The sequence below is a fragment of the Meriones unguiculatus genome, chromosome 8 (genome assembly GCF_030254825.1).
Source record: "Meriones unguiculatus strain TT.TT164.6M chromosome 8, Bangor_MerUng_6.1, whole genome shotgun sequence".
Taxonomy (NCBI): domain Eukaryota; kingdom Metazoa; phylum Chordata; class Mammalia; order Rodentia; family Muridae; genus Meriones; species Meriones unguiculatus.
The window spans coordinates 56,592,004-56,618,655 of NC_083356.1; the positions used below are offsets into that span (position 1 = coordinate 56,592,004).

Consider the following 26,652-nt stretch of genomic DNA (forward strand, 5'->3'; position numbering starts at 1 on the left):
GAAAGCGCCAGATTGACTTCCAAAGTGGTGAATAGCAATTGCAACCTATAAAAAGTGAGGATAATGAGAATAGGGAGGTATATCCTTGCCAAGTTTCATTTGGTGGCTTGGATTATTTCAACTTGGGAATCACTATTTTGGCAGAGTCACATACTGATTCCATAAAAGGTAGCAAATAGCTAGAAAAGAGGACTATAGCGGGAAATGCATCTGCCTAGTACGTGGACAGGTATCTGTCCCTGCCTATCAAGAAATTGTGACTCAGTGTGGGTACCCTACCGCTACATTGATCTAAGCCCTCTTGATAGCTGCATAGTTCCTTCTCCCAGGAGAGATCTAGACAAGACAAATGACAGGGATGTGCCAACAGAAACTCAAGCCCATTTGCCTTTATAAATGGGTAGCAGACTAATTAATGCTCTTTCAAAGGCCAATGTCACCAGCAACTGTTGGTAATGCCTAAAGAGTTCAAGAAAAAGTATAAGACTATCCTATCCCCAAATAACAATTGAAATCTCCCCATTACTACCCAACTCACAGAAAGATAATTTCCGTTCAAGAAGGGTATTTAAGCAAATATCCTGGAGGGCATTCTCAGCTTTACTGTGGAACTGGAGGGTGGCAGCCAGTGTCCTCTCCGGTACCACACGCGGAGCTTAAATTCCAGTCACACAGGGGTGCATTGATTGAGAAGAATACTCATTCCAGAACCAACTATTTAGTGAAAATACCTAGCTTTATATAGGTGATAAACAGTGGTGAAAAGGCAACTTTCTGTACAATTTACTAATGAACAGGCAGGATTTGTCCTTATAAATGAGTACAATAAAAAGTATAAGAAATACCTCCAACGAGAACCCTGGCGGGGAGATCGGTCTGGTCAAAGAACCGCCCGTAGATGGTCAATGTTGTGCCACCCTGAGTGCTGCCTTTTGAAGGTGAAATCATCATGACCTCTGAGGAAGAAAAGCACGTTTGTAAACATCACACACTAATCCAATTTGCTTCATTTCACAAAGATTTCCGTGTATCCTCCTCAGCATAGCTAACACAAGAAAAGTCTCACAGTGCCTAAAGTGAATTGTAAATGAATGAAACCAGGCTTTCACTAATGAGGTCCAGCAAAGAGGCTGACATCCCAGCTTTCACAGAGTTCTCTACCAGGCATGGGGAGTGACTACTGGCTCTCAAAAGGTTAAGAAAACAGAGAAAACCCGAGTTGAGCACAAACAGCTCCCAAAGAAAACAAGCAGAATTAAAGGAAAGGCACCTCTCTTCCCACAGGATCGTAAAGGACATGTATTTGTAGAGCAACATGTTGTTTTGGCGGGATGTTATTATATAACCCGGTAGGCCTGGTACTCAGTATGTAGCTGAGGCTGAACTTGAGCTCACTGCAAAGCTCCTGCCCCAGTCGTCCAAATGCCATGATCACAGGTAAGAGCTGTGCTTGCCTTTGGACTGACATCTGAGATTTCCTCCAAAGATAAATACATTTAACTATAGGTACAATTTTTTTTTTTTTTTTTTTTTGTGCAGAAAAGGTTTAGTTGTATTATTAAAACAGCTCAGTCCAAGGCATATGGTAAATCATTACTAATTGTTTTCATAATTTTTTTCTTCTTTTATTTAAATATAATCTGTAATTAACATGATCAAATCAGTAGTGTATATATTGTTTTCTAAAATAATCCCAATCTCAGGACAATTGTTTTATTATTAGTATCATCAGCAGCATCATCATTATTATATCACAGTTTTATATGTTATTATTACATGTGGATTTTGCAGCAAATAAATTTGAAGGACAAGTCAAGATTTTGCACAACCTATTGATATGAACACTCAAACCATTTCCCCACATTTTTAAATTTTTAAATTTTTAATTTTTATTTTTTTATTAATTACAGTTTATTTACTTTGTATCCCACCTGTAGCTTCCTCCCTCTTCCCCTCCCAACCCCACATCCCCTCTGTCTTCTCCACCCATGTCCCTCCCCCAGTCTACTGATAGGGGAGTTCTTCCTCCCTTTCCTGACCCTAGCCTATCAGGTCTCATCAGGATTGGCTGCATTGTCTTCCTCTGTGGCCTGGTAAGGCTGCACACAAATCCCCTCCCCCTTCCCCCAGGGAGGTTAACATCCTTGGAGTCTTAGCCTGTCCTTAAGCTACTCCTGACCAGGAAAGAAGAACAGTTCTTCCAGCAGCATTGATATTTGCTTCTGACACTCTCTTGGGAGTAATTTAACCTGAGGTTCCTTCAAAATAATTAAATCAAATTAAAGTCTGCTTAGAGGTTTTTGTGGACCATACTGAGAGCACAAACCTGAGGATACAGCCATGTGTTGAAATTGAGAGATTATATCTGTCCATCAACAACTAAAGTTGAGAGCAGCTTGTTTCAGTGTTCTCTTCTGTTAGTGTTTACGTTCAGTTTTCTTTTACGCTAACAGTAGCTTTGAGGGGCTCTGATTCTTTGTCAGGTCTTCAGTTACATGCCCCATTGTAGGGACTGTTCATTTCTTAGCAGTACATAAAATAATACACACCTTACTTTCATTACTATACTTGGTTGGATGAAACAAACTGCACAAGATTTCTCTCACACGAAAGTGAGGAAAACGTCACATACCTGCATATGTTTGAAACATTGATATTTTATTGAGAGATGAAACAAAATATGTCATTTTCTCTGGGAAACTCCTGTTGAGAAGAAAAAAAAAGTAAAAGTTCTTTGTTTTAAAAATTACCTTTGCTGAAGGGTTTCATTATTCAATTTGGTTGCTGCGAGGATGGAAATTATAGCACAGCCTGCAAGGTAGCAGGGCAGAACCACTGGAGGAAGACCGTAGAATGTTCCACATCCCCTTTCACTTGTTGGTTATGCATGTAATAGAGATTTCTGAGAACTTTCTAAACTATACACTGTTGATACCTGCCTTTTATCACATCCAAATATTTTTAATAAAGTCAGCTTTAGGAATTTGTTTTGCTAAAGTATTAAAACAGAACAGAGCTGGAAGAGTACATTGTACATAAGTGAGCTATTCCCCTAGCTACCCACACTGTCCCTTGGCCTCCTAGAATGTAAGAACACCGAGTTAAGAGTGCTCAGTATATTGTGCCATCTGATCATCATATATGTTGATAGCTATGTGATAGAGATGAAGATCAAAGAATTAGTTTAGTCAAGGATACAAAACTAGTAAGTGGCAAATCCAGAACTGCAGTCCAGGCCCCTTGAAGCCAGAGCCCACTCCTAACAAGGGTCTACATAGTATTCCTGGCCAGCCCACTAGTTTGTGTGATAGTAAAAACAGATGAGAACAAGGTTTCATGCCCTAGGTTTATATCATCCTTCAGAAACACAGTGTTCTGATATTTGCATATACTTTTGATACACATTTATAATTCCATAACCTAGAAGATGGAAAAGAAAAGGAAGAATCCTTATATTTATTGTTGTGAGCCTAGCCTTTAACGGCTGAGCCATCACTCCACCACTGTTGTGGGTAGTGCCATCCCTGGACTGGCGGTCCTGGGTTCTATAAGAAAGTAGGTTGAGCAATAAGGAGCATGCTATGAGGAGCAAGCCAGTAAGCAGCACCCCACCATGGCCTCTGAGTCAGATCCTGCCTCCAGGTTCCTGCCCTGTTTGAGTTCCAATACTGACTTCCTTTGATGAAGAACAACAATATGGAGGGTAAGCCAAAAAAATCCCTTTCCTCCCTCCCCCATCCCAAAAAAGAAAAGGAAGAATACTGAAAATTAATATTGCTGTCGTAATTATTTTAACAAAGGCATGATTATAGAAGATTTAAAAATTCAAATAATAATAGAAGAACCAAACACACTGGTCATAATCACTATACGCTAAAATACTCTCTAGGATAATGCAAGTCTTGTGGCTGAGACCAATGGCGAACCCTTCTGTAAACCTAACCCAGGCTTTACAATGTGTACTTTCAATACCAAAGTGTCCATGAAAATAGTTTATGCTAAATTTGTGAAAGAATGCCATCTTAATTTGTCTATTTTTATACCATAAGCTTTTCAGTTGATTTCCGTGATCTGATGCCATGATAGTACCAATAACATTGTGGCTGGCCATACACTACATCTCAAAAATTAATGCTACTCCTAAAGTTAGCAAGAAAATTGCCTCCTGAAAAAAAATTTGAATGTAATTTATTGTGGATGACACTGAGGTGATTTCCACTAATTTATTGATAATGACTAGGCATTTCTCAATTAAGACAGCCTCATCTAAACCTTATCAGTTTGGAACAGCTGTTGTTTGAACTTGGGGAGACAGAGCATCAAAGGTTGGGCATTCTAAGAGATACAGCATGGGTGCCAACATTGTCTTTAATTGTTTCATTTGATATGCAGGAGAGCGCCTGAAACTTGTAACATACGAATTTTATAACTATGAAAAGATTTAATGTTTTTAGTAATACCATGTAATTTTAAACCAAGAATTTTTATGTGGCAAATGTCATATTTTAATAATTACCTTAAATTCCTAAGACTATTTTATATAGAAACATACTTTTCAAAATTATAAGGCATCAATACAAATAGATCAGCCATGGGCTTTCTTTCTTTTGTGATTTTGAGACAGAGTCTTGTTTTGCAGCCCTGGCTCTCTGGTATTCACTGTGTAGCTCAGGGTATCCTTGAACTTATGATAAATCTCTTGTGCCAGCCCTGAGGCTACAGTTTCCATCACCATGACCAGCTAGTTGTTAGCTTAAAAAATTAAAATGACATTACTAATCAGAACCACAGAATTCACATTTTATTGGGATGTTTGTCAATCTTATGTGTGAATTTGCAAGCTTCAAAAATTATTTTTTTGAAACAGGGTCTCATTTTGTAGCCCAGACCAGACTAGAACTCATTATGTAGCCCAGGTGGGGCTCAAACTTATGACATTCCTCCTGCCTCCGCTTCTTGAGTGCTGAAATGACAGGTGTGGACTTTTCTGATCAGCCTTTGCTGTTTTTTTTTTTTTTTTTTTTTTTTTTTTTTGATGCAGTCTGAGTCTGTTGCTGCAGCAGATTGATTTATGTACATTGTCCAGTCACGTTCAGCTTTGAGCATTCAAACCATTCACTTCAAGATAATTAGTTTTCTGAGAGATGTATGATGGATTTGGCAATTAATACTTTTCATACACACTCAGAAGCAAGAAATTAATTTTATTTTATTTTAGAAAGAATGAGACTGAGAGCCTAAAAGAACTCTGTGGTTCTAGGAATCATTTAAAATTCCTTAATTGTTAGTGTTAGCACAGTTTTATAATCTTTGGGTAAAATTCTACTGCCAGGTATGCAAATTATTTCTATGTAGGTCTGTTGTGCAAAATAGCTATTAAATCACATTAAACTCTAGTTATCACCTTGAATATTTCCCAAAGGTGTGTTCTAACCTGTTTATGTATCTTCTGCCCTGATTTGTTCTTGAATTATACTTATTTTCATGCTTCTCTAATATAAATCACCTATGATTTATAATAAAGTTTGGTTTATAATAAAGTATCTGGCTTGGGCATGATTTTCTTATGAAAATTTTGCCTTTGTGTGTTTATTTAGATGGTTTTTTAGTGTCTATTTAGACTAAATGGGTCTCTGAATACAATGGTGGACCTTGACCTAACTGTAATTGCAGTCTATGTAGGGAGTGACAAAATGTAAATACTTCCTTCAGCCTGTGTCACTGCCAGAAATGACACTATCTACTTCCATTGCAACTACTGTCACTGTCATTCATTTCCCACTTTTCATCACTGATCCATTCTTCAGTCACAAAAAGAAACCTATAGGCTTCTGTTATTGAGTCATTACTGCTTTATTAGTATCAGATACGAAAGAATGTTACTCATTTGGATGTCTGTCAACTAGCTCATGTTCTCAATGAAAATAATTATGACACTTGGGCCAGAACAATTCATTTATGTTTCCTACATCATGGTCCTGCTTACAAGAATCATTACCACACTGTTTTACTGACATCCAGGAAATGCTGCCCCAACATACATCTTCAACTGTCCCAAGAATGTAGTAGTCCTGCTTGGAAAAAATCCTAGATCAGAATTTTAGATAGTGATGAGATGTGGTTCTAAAGGCTGAAACCCTCCATCAGTCATGACAGGACATGGATTTAAACAACATGCATTATCTGGTTTTACTTACTTATTAGACATTTCTGATTAACTATTTACTATTCATTTTGTTTTCCAGTGGGAAACAGAATGGGTGACAGTGGGTGTTAGCTTACCTTAAAGGTTCTTTGGAAGATGAATCTGGATAGCATATGTTAAAGAGCCTAAAATCATGCCTGCCATTGTCTTATTATTAATATATAACCCAAGTGTGCAATACAATGAGATACTCACATTCTTTTTTTTCTATGAATACATGAAATCTTTTCTACTGAATTATGTATATAGGAAATTTCAAAATAAATTCTGCTTTTATTAAAAGACATAGCTCTATGTTATTAGCAATGGTATTAAGACACAGATTTGAAAACTATATCACCTTTTCAACACTCTGAGTCTGAGTATGTTAAAAAATATTTATCAGGTAACAATCATGAGGTTTTATTTGTTTTTACATTAATCCAAAACAAATATTATTTTTGTTCTCAAAAGAATTGTAATTAGAACAGAAAAAGAACAAGATATAAGATAACATTTTTCCATATCAGAGCTAATGTTCCTTTTTACCATTACTATAAGCTCAATTCCCAATAAGAGAAAGAATTTTCGTTCTTGCTTGTTTTTGGGTGAGGCACAAGTTATAAGTGAACAGGAGCTACAGACTCTTTAAATGTAAATTTTGGTGAGAAAAATGATTAATCCTTTAATCTCTTCATCATTAGAACAAAGTAAATATATGCTTTATTTATCCATTTGAATAAATTATGAAAATCATTATTTACAAAATGGCCTACCTTCCATAATCACTATCTAAGATGAAGCTGACATTGTGATGACCTGGAATTAATTAAAATACACAATCAATTAAATTCTCAATCAAAAGAGAACAATAACTACATTAAAATGCTGATCAAAATTTAGAGAAGTTTATGAAAATATGCTTAGCCTTCATGAAGTGAAAAGTGAATTTTTAAAAAAATTATGGACAATATAAAAATATGCAAGTGGGCATTTTGAGGTTGTAACTGGGAAGTCTGACAAAATACGATTGCAAATAATGAATGATAAAAGATGCCTCTGTGTGCTTCCTTGAAATCCTTTCATTCTTTCAAAACCTACTGAGTAGTTTGGAGCTTTGGCCAGCAGGAGCAGATAGCAGGAAAACACATTGTGTGTCCTTTTCCTAAGGCAACATATTATCTATGAGAAAGTATAGCCAGTCAGGAGCAATGACACAGAGAGCTAACCTTTGTGATAAGGCTATCTAAGAAAAAAAAAATGGAGGTCTGAGAATGAAGAACAGGAGTCTGAGATGGAGTTCCTGAGCAACAATCTTATCTGAAATGTTCAGGCTATAATGTTTGCATAGGGCCTGAGACAGAAGGGAGGAAGCTCACTTGGGAAGTAAAAGCTGTGCAATGGGAGCTGGAGGGAGTTGGGAGAAAGTGAACGGGTGAATATGAAAAATACATTGTATACATTTTTGAAATATCACAGTGAAGTATTATACATAACTACTATATGTTAGTAAAACCTTAAAGAAGTAAAATACCTATGTATTTGGGGTAAACAGCGTGAGAAGAAAAAGTTGCTAAATCAGAGAATAAATATAACAGCAGAATTAGTTGTGAATCCCCTGACAGAGGAAGGCAGTAAAAAAAGGGGGGGGGGGAGGGAGTGGGAAGCACTACATTGTCTGCAAATCTTAAGAAAAAAACATTATAGATTTGAGGGAAAATGACTTGGGTAATGTCGAGAAGAAAATAAAACAGGGAAGAACCATGCATGGCAAGAGGAAGGTCAGCACTTACCAATGTAAGTCCCAGTGGTCTTACATGTTACAGACCCTGTATCTCCACTGGGCTGATGGAGTTTTAGACCATACCTAGCAAAGTACATATGCTTGTATCAAAGTTCATATTGACTGCTTAGAACTGCCGTTCCCTAAAAATGTCTCGTTACTTCACAGCAGGTGTCCAGATAGTAGCTATTGCTACAACTAAAATTCCAGCAAAATAAACCATTCCTCAGGCTTTATTGAAGACATTTTAATCAAATTCATTTATTAGTGAAATAGCTTGTGATTAACTTTGTATTCTTTGTTAATGTTACTTTAAAGGAATTTAAAATGCTATCAAGTGAGACAATGATTTGATATTATTTCTCAGTATATCTCCATATGTTAGAACCTGAATAATATAATACTACATTAAAAACATAGCTCTGTACAAGAAAGAAGCCAGTTACATAAATAAACACCTGTTTACTGCATACAAGATAGTTATTATGACACATGTAACTATGCATTATTGATACTTAAAACTATTGCATTCATATCAAGTTTTGTTTAAAAATCATTTTAATTACTTACAAGTCATCAGAATGTGGTATGAGGAGTTCACAGGGCATTCCTCCAATATAAATTCTGTATAAATATTTATGGAAAAGATTAAGTCATATTTAATAAATTATTTAAGATTCTACTCTTTTTATCAAACTCAATGGCTGAATTATTTTTCCTCAGTCACTTATTATTCATCATTTACTCCTTAAAAATCTAATCACCTTCATTAGATGTTAGTTTCTTCTCTTGGCATTGGGACATGTCTGTGAAAGCAGAACTTATCTACACTTGGACTAGTGACAATTTTCTGGGAAAGATTACTAAATATTTTGATCATAACCTATTTTGGTACAAATTAATCATGAAACAAGCTAAGGACTTATACACTGAAAATTTAACCAACTCAAATAAAATATATTTTTGTAGGTTAAATATGCAGGAATTAAACATCAAAGCATGTGATGTTATCACCAAATGCTATAGAATGCTCGCAGTTTACAATTATTTTGTAATACCATCATTTATTATTTGTAGCATCAGAACACATTACCTAGCTCCTGTAAACTAAATTCCAAGGTACATTCAAATTTTAACTATAAAAATTATTTTTTTAGAAAATACTGACATTTTAAATGTACTTTTATAGACAGTCTCTTTTCATTTTCTTAAATCAAGATATAATTCCATAATTTTTCTCCCTCAAACCCCTTTTATTCCCCCTGCTCCCTTTTAGATTCATGTCCACTTTGTTATTGTCACATATATGTATAAGTGCATAAACATATTTCATGTAACCATTATACGAGGTTTCTAAATAAAATAGAGAACTAAAACACTCTTTCCATTATAGAGGTCTGTCAAGTCAAATTTACCTTTTAACCTTCCATCTTACTCCAAGGAAATAGTAAATTTAGCAGTTAATGTAAGCTCTTGTTAGATAAATTTAATCATTGTGATCATGTTATAATTTAATCACTATTACCCTTCCATTTTCAGATGAAGAAACTGAGGTAGAGGAGTGACGTAGCTTGCTCATGTCTAGCCAGTGAGGGGTACAGTAAGAATTCAAACTTAAGTGTTCTGTGTTCTCAGTCACATATGCCCCTGGTAGAAAAATTAGTACCCTATCTGATCTTAAACATATATCTATTTTAGAATTTTCGTTGTTGAGACTTTGGGATAAAAAACTTGGGAACAGGTACCAGTCCCTCAATTCATTTGAATGTCCTTCATGATTTATACCTAGACCACTTTGGGAAATCTGTATGAGAGGGCAAGGCCTGACAGGCAGAAGCTCTTCTGGCTTCATTCCTACTGCACAGGCCCTTTGCAACTCAGGAACGATAAAGTGTCCTGGGAGCCCCAGTGTCATAGTCAACAAGGTTCAGAAGAGATTAGTGAGTGCTTCAGAACTCTCACTCTCTCAGTGGGTGAAAATGTCCTACACTTACCTGTAATAGCTCCAGATTTTTAGACTGCAAGGGTGAGGTAAGCTGATTTCTGAAATCAGCTTAATAAAATAAATAAAATAATTTATTTTTTTAATTTCTTAGAATAGGTTTTACTGATTTCCTGGTATGGCACAGAAATAAATTCTAATGGTAGGGAGGGTACTCTCTTTTCTAAAATTTAGTTTGGTTTATTATTATGTGGATATGTGCACACTGATAATGTGATGGGAATTGCATGCTTGCATGCTTGTGTGTGGAAGTCAGAGTATAATTTTCCAGAGTTGGTTCTCTTCTTCCACCATGGGCTCTGAGGATCAAATTCACACAGATGTGCTTGTTTGCAAACTCTTTGACATGCTGAGCCATTTTGCTGGCCAGGAATCTTACTTGGAAACTTACAGTTTCCATTCCTGTAATCATTATAGGAGAAGATAGGTGAGAAAATTTTATCTAACGGCTGAAATATAAGCCATTCGTAACACTCAGTTATACTGAAGTGCACACTCTTCACTTACAATAAATTGTCCTCATAAAAATGTTTTTCTTGTAATCATTTTCCTACATATACATATTCATTATAAATGGTTGTAAAACATTATATACCACCATGATTTAACTGAGTTCTAGCTTACAGTATACCGATAAATCATCTTGATTTTATTTAGTAAAAAATATTACATTGCTTGTTTAGAAAACCATACATGTAAATGTATATTTAAAAACACTTTTAACTGCTGTTTAAATTGTAAATTGAGTTTATCCATTCATCTGTTAGATACAACTATTCAGTAGTCATGAAAGCCAGCATACGGAATCGACCCTTCATTAGGCAAGAAATGGACACCTTTCAATCTTTTCAGACGCAGCTGAGATAACCACACATAGCCTCCAGAACACTCCAGGGACAGCAAAGGTCTCCAGTCCAAAATGTAACAGTTGCTTTTGGACTATCCAGTGTTATCATCTGGCCCACAGCTGGTAAATAGAGTAACCACAACTAAAACCCTGGCTGCTCATGAGTCGTTGACTGTGCTTACTTTCAATACTCTCATCTATATCAAAGTGCAGTAGAAACAGGTTTGTGTCAGAAGCCTTTATTTCTGTTCTTGACCTTGACAGAGCTATGACAGAGCTTTGGGAATGTTCACATGAAAAATGTGGCTGGTTCAGTAATAAGGTTCTGATAAGTAATAAGGTTCTGATAACTAACGTCCCATGGCTATACCTCAGTTGTCACCAGCTTTGCCTTCACAGACCAGAGAAGGAATCAACTGTACAAGGTTTTCTTCCTAGGATCCTGACCAGTCCCATTCAGTTGTAATGGGCTTTTACACCACCTAGACCCTGTTACTTCTAGGGTATCATATTGCATCTATGAGTTACCAGAATATTGTAATAACTCCACAATGAAAATTACCTTAGAATCCTAACATTTCTTCCATTTGAGCTCAATGCAGTATTACTTCCATACACATCAGTGAAGAGCCTGCCTTGAATTGTTATTAAGGTACCTAAAAGCAAAACACACCAAAACCTCAAATTGGTTCTCTATATCTCATTCTAGTCTGTTCTGGTTGAGAGTATCTATCTGTACATTTTATTCCAAAACACTGCAGATTTTCCCAATAAAATCAAACTCTAGATGCCTATATCCAACACTGTTTCTCAGCTTTGGTTTGGGATATCTAAAACTACAAATAAACATGAACGAACACCACTAAGTAGTCATGGATTAACGTACTAAAAAGTAAATAGCAGGGTTAAAACATTACTTAAATAAAGGCTTAGCTTGCTTGAAAAGAAAAATAGCCTGCTTTATTCCAAATATTAAAAATTTTATCTTAAATAAAAACAATATAAAAATGAAATTAAAAACTCCTGAAAACTATATAAAAGTTTTATGTATTATTTATATAATCCAGAATAAACAGGAAAAAAAGACTTATTAAAATCTATAGATTGGATAGAGAAATTAAAATTACTTCATAGAATAACTGTTCATTAATTTTAACGCAAATCATACATTCAAAATACCTTTTCCACATATGTGACATATATTAACATTTATATCATTGAAACAAAAAGTTCTTAGTATGATAAAACATGACTACCTTCAAATTAAGCCAAGAAGCTGGCATGGCGGTTCACACCTGAGCTTCTAACACAGAGACAGGAGGAGTGCTGCAATTTCAGGCCTAGTCTTTCCTACAAAATGAGATCCAGGCCAACCATGGGTACATAGCAGGATGTACCCTCAAATGTCTTTTTTAAAAAGACAAATAAATAAGCAATAAAAGAAGGTAATGAAAAATAAACCTTAGACAATTCTGATGACATACGTCATAAAAAGAGGAAGATTTAAAGCCAGTTAATTGTTTTATCTTTTTTTTTTAAACAAACTGTTCACATCCTGAGTTTGAGAGTTACAAGTATATGCAACCATGCCTGATACAAAGTTGCTGATAATCATTAGGACTTCCACTAGTTCAGGCTGCAACAAGGGGCATTCTCACATATTTCTACAAAATTAGAAGATCAAAACTAATAAGATCATTTTATCATAACGAACACTAGATACTAACTAAATGTCTGGCAAGAGAAAACACATTATTTGTGATTAAGATTCAACCTTTGAAAATAATTTTAAATTAGTCATTATTTTTATATCAGGAAAAGAATATTTATAAACTAAACATACTTTTATATGCTAAAAATAAATTAATTGCCACAAAATTGAAAGCATTTCAGCTGCCATAGAACAGACCTGGAGTCCCAGATGGAGGTCTGATGCTCGTTATTGTTGGGGTTCTAAAGCTTTTTGCCTGTAAGATATTAACAATCATGTTAATAGCATTCCTCTCTATTTAGATTCTAATTTCATGACAAAATCTGTTTATTGGATTACTTATATTCCAATTTTACCCATAATCTGACTGTCAAAATAGTTTTTCATATAAGAAATGATGTATGGGACAGTCTGATTTTTTAATTTATTTTTCAAGACCTTTTCTTTATTCTCTAAAAATTGTCTTGCATTTCACAATATTGGCAGTCTGCAATTTTAGGTCAGTCACTTCTTTGTAAGTAGTGTAAGCCAAATCGCAGCATTGGCCTCCAGTAAAGACTTTCAGGAATGGATGAAATATATTTTTAAAATCTGCTTTTGATTAATCTTCTGAAGAAAAATAACAAAGTGTATTTCAAGCATAAAAAGAACAAGTAGAAAACTCTCCGCAAGGCTTAGTCACCATGAAAATGATAATCCTCTAGAATTCTTAAGAATTCTAAGGGGATCATCAGTGTGACGGAAACTCTCATGCCTGTGACAACAGTCCTGAAAAAGTGCCTCTATTCTCATCTGTGGGGATGTCAGGATATATACATGGCTACATAGCTATACATCTATATATCCATATGTCAGGGTATACAGACGGCTCCAGATGGACTGCAGATTACTAAGGAGCAAAGTGAGAGTAAAATGTAAAATTTAGACTGCCATTGGTGGTTCTGAAAAAATGGAAGATGACCAGGAGCCAAGAAATGTGGACAGCATCAAGAAGCAAGAAAAGTCAAGGAACCAATGTTCCCTCCTAGAGTCTAAACAAACAATGCCACCCCTCATTGGCACCTTACATCAGACTTCTGATCTTCCAGTCTACAGAGCTGTGGGATAGGAGATTTGTATAACAAGCCACTGTTACGATGACTACTTACTGCATTGAATTAGACACAAATAACTGCTTTTCAGACACATTTAAGTACATACACAAAGAGTCAGTGGTCCAAACGGATATTTAAGCTCAACAACTCACTAGCCATGTAACTTCATGTAAGTAATAAAAAATTCTTCTGTGTTTCAGTTTTAGAGATAGTAATTTGAGCATCCAATTATAAGATTGTTATATGAGTTAAAAGTTAATAATCACAAAATATTCGAACACTTCCCAGACACAGTAAATAATACACTGACAATTATCCAAAGTAGCACTGGAACATATTGTTTGATATAATATATATAATATATAATGAACAACTTAAAATGTAAGTGCAGTTTACAAGAATTTGTAAGACAATATTTGAAAAAATATATTTTCATAACTATTATGAAATGAGCCCCTAAATTTGACAGGCTCATTACCTTAGCAATTATATACAAAGGGAAATAGTTAACATTGCTATTTAAAATGGAGGGGTGAGTCCCTTGAAAGAAAGGAAAAAATAAAATTGAGAGTAGAATTTAGAAGGAGGGAAATAAATCATTAACAAAAAAATCAGTTGAGAATATGAGCATTTAATTCATTGCTAAAACTAAATGTAAAGGAGGGTAAAACAAAACAAGTAAAAGAGGTTTGGTTGCTATGGAAGACAATTAAAATGGAAACTACTTGATAACATATTTTTGAATGTGGTAATGGATAACAATCTACAAAACTAAAAAAGGTCCAGTTTTGTTAGAAAAACATGAACTCATTGATTGGTATTGAAATGATCCCACATACAGTGAAGCTGCATGCCCAGCTGCTGGCGAGCCCTTTGCAGGTGTTATTCTCTGCGACTGGTACCCCGTCCACACTGACTCTAACAGCGTAGGTGTCTTCTGGCATTGCCCTGGAAAAATGAGTGAAGAACGCATGAGATACACAGTAACTGCTAGTCAGCATATAGTAACAATGAAAACTCCTGCCTCTGGTCTACCTCACTGTTGAAACAAAGTCTCAAATCCCAATGGATCTATTGTAAACTTCACTTTTATTTTATGAAATGAAGTTCATTCTAAACCATCCTGTACTGAAAATTGTAATATCATATAAGAAATGTGAGTATGCACATGAGCTTTTATTAAAATGAAAACTAAATGGTATCAGAACAAGCAATAATAAACATGCAGCCTGCACCCACTCTTGTGTACTCAGTTATCCTGTGCTGCACTTTTTAAAACTGTTAATCACGTCTCCCCCAAACAGGCTGCAAGTCTAATGCATATAAAATCCTTGAGAACATGTGATCAAGTCAGTGTTAGAAGCTGCATTTTAGAATGGTTAAATGCTCCCCTAAATCATTAATAATACAGATCAATTTGATGTGATAGCAAAGAACTTGAAATGTCACCATACAAAACGATCATCTTTAATTATAATAAGAATATGAAGGTTTGAATAAGGTTAATCAAATTGAACAGGAAAGGATGATTTAGACACTTTGAGGCACATCATTACTGATTAATACCAGCCATTCATCTTTTAGAAGAGTCCAATAATGATAAGAATAATAGTGCCAATAACAGTAGAGAGGATGCAGAGTATATATTTACCTTGTCATCATGTATAAAGAGCATTATAATTAACCATAATAAAGGTACAAACTAATATGAACATTAAGAAATCAAATATAACTAGAACTATTATTTGTAATAGGCAGCATGATTAATCTGTTAAAATACAAATATACATAACTGATTTATGACATAATAAAAATAATATTATTAAGGGTACATCTAAACAGACCTAGTATAGCATGTAATTTGAGTTGAATGACTTGAATCTTTTTCCACATCGCAAGTAAATGACTGGAAAGAAGAAACTAATTGAACATGGTTTCCCAATTCCATATTGTCAGCTCCATAGTTGAACTGATTTGCTTGAGAGAAACCTGCAAAAGTAATAAAACTATTATTAATGAGCTATTTCTTGAGCTCTGACAGTTATAACCGAGTACCAAACCAATAATAACATAATAATGAATACAACTAAAGAAAAATGAACTTATTTTATATCTATCCATATGTTAATATTCTTAGGGAGTATAAATAATGGTCTTGAATTAATTTATTCATGAAATTGTGTTAAAATGCACATAATATAGTAGTAGTGAGAGACAGGGAGGACTGAGAAATCACATTTTCTTTCATGTATATAGTCTACAGTCCTGTATGTTGAATCTTCCTGTGGTCATGTAATATATAGACTCCAATGTTCTGCTTAATTTTATCAAAGTCCTTTGAAGCAACAGAGACACTTGGTTTGAGGCAACAAAGATGTGGGAACTTCTAGAAAGAAGACAAACACACAGTTTGAGCCAAAGAACACAGGATCCTATTTGCTGAAGTTAGGATTAGAAACTAAAGTAAGATCAATAATTTGTAAAACTGAAGATGCTGTCTTTTTTTCATTCCATTGTTTTGGCCTCTTTCTCAAAAATCAAATATCCGTAGGTGTGTGCGTTTATTTCTGTGTCTTCTATTTGATTCCGTTGATCCACCATTCTGTTTCTATGCCAGTACCATGTAGTTCTTATTACTAATGCTCTGTTGTACAGCATGAGATCAGGGTTGGAGATACCTCCAGAAGATCTGTTGTTGTACAGGATTGTTTTTGCAATTCTGCGTTTTTTGTTTTTCAATATGAGATGGAGAACTTTCCAGGTCTGTAAAGAATTGTGTTGGTATTTTGATGGGAAATGCATTGAATCTGTAGATTGCTGTTGGCAGGATGGCCATTTTCACTGTTACTCCTACCTATCCATGAGCATGGGAGATCTTTCCATCTTCTGATATCTTCAACTTCTTTCTTCAGTTTATTTCAAACAGGTCTTTCATTTGCTTAGTTAGAGTCACACCAAGGTACTTTATGTTATTAACGGCTATTGTGAAGGGTGTTGTTTCCCTAATTTCTTTCTCAGCCCTTTTGTCTTTCATATACAGGATGGCTACTGATTTCTTTGAGTTAATTTTTTATTTAGCCACTTTGCTGAAGGTGAATTTGAGTTCTCTGGTTGGCCTTTTGGGGTCACTCGTGTATACTATCATATCATCTGCAAACAGTGATACTTTGACTTAGGGGCTGGTCTAACTGGATGTCTACATGTCAAAAAATGCAAATAGATCCATATTTATCACCCTGCACAAAACTAAAGTCCAAGTGGATCAAAGACCTCAACATAAAACCAGACACACTAAACCTGTTAGAAGAAAAAGTGGGAAAGAACCTTGAACTCATTGGTACAGGACACAACTTCTTGAACAGGACATCAACAGCACAGGCTTTAAGATCAACAATCAATAAATGGGACCTCATGAAACTGAAAAGCTTCTAAAAAGCGTCTGTAAAGCAAAGGACACTGTCATCAGAACAAAACGACAGCCTATAGATTGGGAAAGGATCGTCACCTTTATAGCTGACAGAGGGCTAATATCCAGTATATATAAAGAACTCAAGAAGTTAAACAACAAAATCAAGTAATACAATTAACAAAGGGGGTACAGAGCTAAATAAAGAATTCTCTATAGAGGAATATCAAATAGCAGAGAAATACTTAAAGAAATGCTCAACATCCTTAGCCATCAGGGAAATGCAAATCAAAACAACCCTGAGATTTCACCTTACACCCATCTGAATGGCTAAGATAAAAAACTCAAGTGACAACACATGCTGGAGAGGATGTGGAGAAAGGGGCACCCTCCTCCATTGTTGGTGGGAATGTAAACTTGTTCAACCAGTTTGGAAATTAATCTGGCACCTTCACAGACAATTAGGAATAGTGCTACCTCAAGATCCAGCTATACCACTGCTAGGCATATATCCAAAATATGTTCAACTATACAAGAAGGATATTTGCACAACCATGTTCATAGCAGCTTTATTTGTAATAGTCAGAATCTGGAAACTACCCAGATGTCCCTCAACTGAGGAATTGATACAGAAATTGTGGTGCATTTTACACAATGGAATACTATTCAGCAATTAAAAATGAGGAAATCATGAAATTTGCAGGCAAATGGTGGGATCTAGAAAAGATCATTCTGAGTGAGCTATTCCAGAAGGAGAAGACACACATGGTATATACTCACTCATATAGTCCTATAAGGTATGATAAACATAATCTATTCATCTAAAGAAGACAAACAAGAAAGAGGACCCAAGGTAAGATGATCAATCCTCACTTAGAAAGATAAAAATGGCATGGTGTGGCAGAGACACAGGAGACACAGGATAAAGATAGTCTAAGTGCTTTTCAGAGGGTGGGAGGCCTAAGAACATCTAAAAGAAACACATTTTATGTAGAGGGGAACAGAATACACCAAAGCAGTGGAGAGACCACATTTGTAGAGTCAAGTAATAAACACTATGTTTAGGGAAGTCTATGTAAGAAGTAATGAAAATAAGAGAGAAGTGTAGGGGTTTGGATCATTTCTTTATGTAGAGAAACACTCAAGGCACAGGACAGTGGCCTTCCTAGATTCACTGCTATTCTGAAAATGAACTTTTCAGCAAATGACGAAAAAGGTTAGGATTAGTGATTTGTTCAAGAGAACACTGAAGGCAATAAGAACAGACAGCAAAGCTTGGTGATCTTTTTCTGAAATTTTACTATAAAAGGAGTCAGAGAACTTGACTGTGGAGATGACAGGTAGGCAGAGAAAGAAAGCTAGTGATGTTCATTTAAAATTATTTTTAGTTTGGCAAAATAAAAGTATATTGTCAGGCTGATGGATATAACTAAACAAAACACAACAAATAGTTAAGACAAAATAGAAGAAAATTAGATAATAGTTTAATTAAAATACGTATTTAAATCTTCTTCAAATAATGCTAAATAAGTATTCACTGTTATTCTAGTATTAAGGTAAATCATATGTTTATGGAATTATCTAGGTGCAATTGTTTTATAAATTAATTTCTTTCAATTTTGTCTAGATTGCGTAAAATCTAAAATTATTAAGTTTTGGATATTAAAATACATACATTTAAGAATATTTTCCTAAAAATATCAAAGCATTTAATTTTAAAATACCAGTATTGTAAAATTTTATCCTATGCTGATTTTGAACTTAACAAATTTTTTATTTTATGTTGACATACTTTCTGCTTTGTCATTAATGCATATTTATAAGTTGTTTAAATTTCATAACATAATTGCTTTCAGACTGTATCCTCAGAACAATAATTTAATATCAGTGAACATGGAAAAATGATGAACACTGAAAGGTCAATAAACTTTATTTCCTGTGTATAATCTTATTTATAATAACATAAATGACACCATGATATAAATAACCTGTTTATTATACTAATCAACGTTAGGAAACAGTAAATAAATTCAGAAAGATATGGTATGACTCACTGTTAAATTACTGCACATTTTCACTGTTTTACAAAGGTCCACTAGATAACATGTGTGCAATATTGCCTAGTTTAATATAAGACTTCAAGACTTCATCACGAGAGAAGCTCATAATACCCCCAATGCCTCTGTAATCCAGCTCGGGTAAAGCTACTTGTGATGGTGTCTTTTAATGGAAAGTGTTCAGGCTTCATACTGTCACCTCCTGGGCTTGAGTCTCAGGGCCAGCATTTCCTGCTAGGTTAACTTTAAGCAAACCTATAAACTCTCTTTTTCTTCTCATCTGAAAATCTCCATCATCTCTGCAGTTGAATTTCCTGAAATGCCATGTAGTGTGTACAGCGCTTAGCTTGGTACCAGCACAATAGATCTCATCTAGGAGTTCTTTAATTACCTGTGTCAGCCATAAAAGCTCTAATATTTAGGTCCAGCATTAATATTCCTTTTAAAAATAACACAGGCTCCAGAAAATGTTGTTATTTGTTATTACATTTAACTTCCACCGTCCCCTATTTTTCAATTCTTCTCTCATTTCTTGCATGTGCAATGAAAGAAAAGGAGAAAGAAAGAGAAAGAGAAAGAAAGAAAGAAAGAAAGAAAGAAAGAAAGAAAGAAAGAAAGAAAGAAAATTCAGCAAAGGATAGAGACCTTACTCCTCAAACCGAAACCTTGACCAGACAACCTATTCAGCATAGATTAACAAAAAAAAAAAAAAACCATCTATAAGTCTTGCATATGAAAGATGCAAGACTTATAGATGCATTTGACTTGAAGTTTTAAAACTATAAAGGCAGTTACTAATAAAATAGAATTGTGGAAAAAAACCACAAGGTAAGCACAAACCCACGCTTTCTCTTTTACCAACTTCTGCTTATCTTTGGAGTTCACATTGAGTTTGTTGCATGAGGGAGGGCTGCTGGAAACTAAAGAAAGGAAAATTTTGCTTGTGATATGCTTCAGGATGTGACACATGTGTTTATTTTTAAAGTAGGTACATGCTGCAGCAATGATAGGTTAACACGTGTCTGCACTTCGGCATTCTGAAGACAAGTGCAATATCCAATAATAATGGTGATATTGGTTTTACCTCACAAGTAGCTATAATATCAAACACAAATATGTGAAGATGTCCAAGTAAAACCATAGAGAAAAGATGAAGAAAGTCAGCAAGATTTTTAACCATTTTAATTATATTCTTTGCTTTAAAACCATGGACCTGGGGTTAGAGAGATGGTTCGGTATCTAAGAACACTAGCTCCTTTTCCAAAGTACCTGCGTTTCTGTCCCCACATCCAAATTGCAGCTCACAACCAACTGTAACTCCAAGTCCATGGAATCTGACTCCCTCTCTGCTTCTATGCATGCATGTGATGCAGACATGTAAGCAAGCAAGACAAAAGAAAAAGAAATAAATAAAAAGATATGCTGAAAAATATAGAATAGGTTTGAAGGTAACTTGATCTCAAGGAAGAAAGGAGAGTGCAAATAGATTATTTGGTAAAATTAATTCTAAGTATAATTCTAAGTAAGTCATCAGGCAAAAGCTGACACCTCTGAAAGTTTTCCAAAGCACACGATTACAGGAAGGGTTGGGTGTGTCCTGGAAACTGAAAGAATGAGGATTTGGATGGAAATTCTTTTCCTGTTGATGTGTTCTTTTTCTTTTGAAGAAAAGCTGGAGACAGAAATTGCCAGGCACATAGAGCTGGTCTCCTGATAGCAGCAATCCAGCAGTGACGCCCACACTGCTATCATGGAAACTGGCAGTGTTGTTGAAGCTGGCCGTTGTTATGAACAGTGTAGGCTGTTTTGGTTTCTCAGGTTTACAAAGCTGGCACAAAAATGTGATGTCCTTAAATGTTGTAAAACCATGGGGCGGAAAGATACATAGGGATGACTGGAAAATATGATTTTCTTCATATTTTCTCTATGGTTTTACTTGAACATCTTCACATATTTGTTTTTAATGTTATAGCTCCTTCTGAGGAAAAACCAGTATCACCATTCATTAGTATTATTATTGGATATTGCACTTGTCTTCAGTATGCCGAAGTGCAGACGTGTTAACCTATCATTGCTGCAGCATGTACCTACTATAAAAATAAACACATGTGTCACATCCTGAAGCATATCACAAGCAAAACTTTCCATTCTTTAGTTTCCAGCAGCCCTCTTGCATGTTACAGTCTCAATGGGAACTCCAAAGACAAACAAGATTAAAAGCTCAGTGGCTAGAGTATAGACGGTGTAACAGGTAATTTTGGTTATGTTACCGTCTCACAGTTATGAGGAACAGCAGCTGGAAAATGTACCCATTTCACTGATGAGAAAGGCAGTGATCACAGAATTAACTAGCTCCAACATCAAATAGGATTAAAAGCCAGTTGAACTGAAGCAAAACCCATGTCCTTTCCAAAATATAAAGTGTACTATGACCAAACACTGCAATACAATGTGTGTACCGGCTATCATCATAGAGAACCAGAAAAAGTAGCCAAAGCCTCTCCTCATCTAACGTTTTAAAACAGAGACATGGTAATTAAGATGGGAAGACAATCTAATATTATGAACAGTAACTTGAAAGCAGCAAAATAATTGAATTTGTGGCTACACTAGGACTATGCAAATGACCACCCTTGTTATCAAGTCCACAAAAGGACAGTTACTTGTATGGTATTATTGTTTGCAACAGCACGTATCTTTGCCACCCTCAAAATATAACACAACAGTTATATTTTGTTCCTTTTTATTTTTCCTTCAGTGCTTGTGGTGGGACTCAGGATTCAGGTAAGCCACAACTGAGCTACATAAACCTCCAACACTAAGTATGGTCTTTTGAACAAAATAATCACAGGAAATATTTGCTTTTTAAGGGTTGAGGCTCATTTGGATACTGCGAAGTATCAGCAGTCAATTTTTTAGTGTGAGGGATCACAGAGAACTCAACTTCCAAATTAATACTTATTATGCAATATCTTGATTTTGCACAATAGGTTTTATAGAATGAAACATTCATTCAAGAGCTTCGATGTGTAAGCTCATCATCATTGCTTCATACAAATTCCATATTCATCAAGACATCCAAAAGTCTATATTAAATTTACTTTGTTTAAAACTATATTATTGAAGTATGAGTAACATACAAAAAGCTATACAAACCTAATGTAACATATACAATTTAATCAGCTTAGATATGTAAAATATACCCATACAAATAATCATTACAAGAGTTTTTTACAAACTTTTCCAATATCTCTAAATGTTTCTTCCTAAGCCCTTTCACTTAATTTTTAAAAATTGTATTTATAACACTCAGCATACAACCTTTTCCCTTAGCAAAATTTAGGTAAGCAAGTCAAATTGCCAGCAAAATATTATAATGTACAACATACTATGCCATGCTCAGGCTATACTTATTTCTCATAACTAAAACCTAGTGCAATACCCAATACCCACCACTCCACCTGCTCCAGGCCCTTGACACCCATCATGCTAAACTCTGCTTCTATAAAGCAGGAAAAACAATATTCAGCCCCCATTTAAAAAGAGAGTTACACCAACACGGTTTGAGTTAGCTACAGAGTGTGATTCGAGCAGAGGGGGTGGGTGAGACATAAAGATGAGGATGGAGGTGTCTCCAATCCAAACGGAAGCTAACACATCTATTAACTCTGGTGAAAGCAATCAGAAAGCAGGGGACGGAAGGAAAAGGAAACATTTGCCTTAACATTTTATGCTTTATTGCTGAAGCCTCAGAAGTCTGAGCCTAATTGTCTTAAGGGTCACCAAGGAATAGTGCTGTCTGAAACCTCATAAGCAGGAATGATCTGGCTCTGTTTAGTCAGACTGCAGTCATGGTTCCTTTGCTAGAAGGTCACATTTGAAGGTGCAGGAAAAGTTGGGGTGGCCTGTTTCGCTTTTCTATCAACCTGGACTTTCCTCTGTGGCATTTAAATTTATGATGGAAACCTCGTATCTTCCCAGTACATTGTCTTAACAACATTTTACAAAACAAAGTAGTTGGATTACAATGTCTTAAAAAATTTTAATTAAAAACATAGTTTCCTACTCCTAACTGCATACAAAAAGGGACACTAATGTGCATTGCTCACCCTTCAGGAACATAATCTGTTTAAGCATGTCATTAAGGTAATGAATTTTATAGAAGTGTTAGAAGTAATAAAATACAATAATATATATGACCTAATAACTATTTCCATATGCTAAATTCTGACTCAAAAGTTTTATTTGTTATTTTAGAGACCAAATATAAGATTTTGTTAAAGTTTCTTTTAAAAAAAAAGTGTTTCTTTCATGTTCTTTAAAAATTCTTAGCCTTCTGAGAATTATTGCCCGTTTTATTACAAAGGCCTGATGGTTACAGAACCATATGCTTACTTCATCCTGCGAGGTGGTGCACTTTAAATTTACCTACCTTCTATACTTTCATTCTGAGACCAGGCAAGGAGGAAGCATCATACATAACTCATGTCTTGATGCAGCCTGTGATAAGGTTTAGGTGGCAGCAGGCGGGAGCCCATGTTTTGCTTTCTGTTATCTTACATCTTTCATTAACATTCTATTTCTCTACCAACATCTGGCCTTTCCATCCCCAGCATGTTACATTCCAACTATGAGTGACTAAAATCACCAGACCTATGGGGAATAAGGAAAGAACTAAAGAGTTGAGTTAAAGTAATGGCTTTCTCTTCACCTTAGCCTCTAAATCCAGATTTCTCAATGTCAAACAGGTCATTGTAATTAGAGTCCAAGTGATCAATTTGATGAGAATGTTGTTGGGTTTTTCTTATTTAATTAATAATTGATTAGACTATTTTAACTAAATTTACTTATTAAATTTACTTAATTAATTGCTATCAAGAGGAAGAATTCAACCATTTTAGCCAATTGCAAAGACTTTTCCAGCAATGTGTATTTTGTGTTGGGGTTGATGTTAACCATGAAACTCTAAGAGGGGAGCAGTACCCATGCAGAATGTGTGAAGCCCTGAATATTCAGATTAATAATGTGGAACACCAGCACCACAAAATGAAAAGAGGGAAATATCTCGTTCTTGGTGCTTTCATGTGGACACACAGGGCAAGCATACCTTCTCCTTTGATAGTCAGTCTTGTTGCTCCGTTTATGCTGCCATATTTCGGCATAACTTCTGTCACCTTGGGAATTGTCTCAGAACCATCTGAAAGACAGACAAGGATGGTCGTGATGAAATAATCAAATCTGCATTTCAAACACCGCATTTTACATTCATACTGGAAAATGTGAATGAACTGTGACTAACACCCAAACAAGGATTTAAGTACTTAAAATAACTTAACACTCACAAGCCTTGTGTAAAGAAGTTTCTTGGGTTGACAAAGAGTAAGAATAACATAACCATTTTCAACATTCCTGTCTACTATGTCATAACACATTGGAAAACCCTAAAAGTTGTGTCATGCTCTTCTAGCTTCAGATGCATAACCTCACGCAGCAGCTCACACAGCACAGTACGGAGAAACAGATTTTTATCTAGCACTGGCGTGTAAGTGCAGTGCTAGGAGGTGCAAAGACAAATGCCGCGTTTTAAGAAGAGAGTGTTTCCTGTCACTTTAGGAATGATAGATAGTTCCTGACAGCTCTTCAGTGTCCTAATGACGCGGGGTGCATAGTGTAGGGGCCACTTATCTGCTCATCACACTGGGGTAGGATAGGAAAGTGCCCATTAGTACTACTTTTCCCAAAGTCTAGCTTAGTACAAAATGACAGAAAGAGCACAGGGTCCCGGGTTGCTTGGGAAAGAGACATTTCACTCCTATTTCTGGTACCACACTGGTTTCTAGAAGGCGATTCCTCTGCTGCATCTTGAAGGGCACTAGGTAGCCAGAATCTAACATCCAGAAATAGAAGGAAGGTTCTAACAGAAGGAGCTGCGGGACGAGCAAGGCAAGCCAGCTGCTTCTCTGAAGAAATGCACTTAATTCTTTAACATGGCTAGGAAATACAATGTGCTGTAGCTAGGAGTGTTTTATTTTTTTGCTTAGAGTGTGTAGAGGCAATTTAACTTGAAGTAAAAACAATTTATCAGAGTAAGCAAAAAATATTAAGGCACAAAAACAGCCACGGAGATTATTGTTTGAAATGGATGTTTGAAAAAAAAGGTCTAAATATGTGTAGCACGGACTTGATGCATGACAGCCAAAGCTTTCAGCCAAAAGGGGCCTAGACCCAATGCCTGTGCGCTTCCAGCTAGCACAGATCTTGAGTTTGCTACGCAATATGTTCCTTCTTGCAGTGCCTGTGTTAGAGAGCCAAGAGAGGATCTGCAGGGAGCTGGAGCCTATCTCTAGACATTGCCGACATTGCCGCCTGCCTATCTCAAGTTCATCCTCTCCTTATCTCAGCGCACAACTCCAATTTCTTATCACTTTCTCCCCAGCCCTCTCCTGGGGATTGCTTTGAAGATACTGGGCAGCTTACCCGGGAAGTGACTGACACCCTCATAACAACCCATCCCGACCTCCTGGTACTAGTTTTCTCTTCATTAGAAAAAGAGAACCAAGAAGAACAAGGAGAGAGGAACCGAGATGGTGCCTCCTGCCCCTCACCCCTTACCCAGCTGCTTTTCCAGCCTTTTCTCAATTGTGTCACTTTGATGGAGGTGAGAAACTTCCTCAGTTCAACTACCAGCGCTGTTCAGCTTTTATAAGAGCAGTTTCTCTAGCCCTACCCTTGCCTGTGTCTTTCCCTAGCTCCCTACTTCTGTTTCAGTCTCTCTCGGTACTGTCTCTGTAGTGTCAGAGTCAGTCCTTTCTTCTAGGAGCCGGGTTCCCGGGAGGGCCTCTGCCCAGGGCAGCAGGCAGGTGGGTGGTCTCGCCTCTCTGTGACCTGTGGAGCAGGGGGTTGGACTGGCTTCCTACCTTCCCGACTGCGTTACCTGGGTGGAAATCTGCGGCACAGGGAAACAACCCCAAGAGAAACCAGGTCCCGGAGAGCCACAGGTGTCCCATCGCAAAGCGCGCTGCAGTCTGCACCTCCCGCTGGCTGGCACCAGCCGCCCGCGCTGAAGCTTGGCTCCGGACTGAAGCTGTTCCTGCGCAAGGCACTCGCCCCAGAAGCCAGGGTGAACCTGGCTACCGGAGGCCTGCCCCGCCTCCAGCTAGTCCTCTGTGCCTCTAGAATCTCACACAGACACACCCACACAGAGACACAGAGACAGACAGAGTCAGAGAGACAGAGAAACAGAGACAGAAGACAGACACATACACACGATTTCTGTTTTTCTCTATCTTTATTTTCCTTCTTTTAAATTTTGAAGCTTTATGTTTTTATTTGCCTGTCTGCCACGCTCATTAATCGTCTTAGATAGGTTAATTATAAGACCACCTAATACACAAACCGCATTCAGTTCCCTTCACACAGCAGTGTACTTTCTCTTCACTTGACAACAATTAAAACATTAACTGATAGCTAAACGTTTCCCAAACACCGTGTCTACAGCAGAGCAGACACAACTCACAACTGATATTTTCCTTGCTAGTGCAAGCCCAACTGTCCCGGTAGACTGAGAC

The 26,652-nt window shown here is 36.2% G+C and overlaps 1 protein-coding gene across 1 annotated transcript in view; it reads right to left on the reverse strand.

Annotated features, from left to right (window-relative positions):
* The window catches only part of Pkhd1l1 (PKHD1 like 1), a 155,001-nt gene extending 128,833 nt beyond the window's left edge, over positions 1–26,168 (reverse strand). The window contains exons 1-11 of the mRNA XM_060389478.1: positions 26,019–26,168; positions 24,192–24,281; positions 15,466–15,610; positions 14,461–14,569; positions 12,726–12,783; positions 11,379–11,472; positions 8,538–8,591; positions 7,978–8,051; positions 6,961–7,003; positions 2,633–2,703; positions 846–956 (exon numbers count right to left, since the gene is read on the reverse strand). Of these exons, the coding sequence (XP_060245461.1) occupies positions 846–956; positions 2,633–2,703; positions 6,961–7,003; positions 7,978–8,051; positions 8,538–8,591; positions 11,379–11,472; positions 12,726–12,783; positions 14,461–14,569; positions 15,466–15,610; positions 24,192–24,281; positions 26,019–26,091 (922 nt within the window). The 5' untranslated portion in view covers positions 26,092–26,168. The remainder of the gene's footprint in view (positions 1–845; positions 957–2,632; positions 2,704–6,960; positions 7,004–7,977; positions 8,052–8,537; positions 8,592–11,378; positions 11,473–12,725; positions 12,784–14,460; positions 14,570–15,465; positions 15,611–24,191; positions 24,282–26,018) is intronic.
* Between the last annotated feature and the right edge of the window lie 484 nt (positions 26,169–26,652).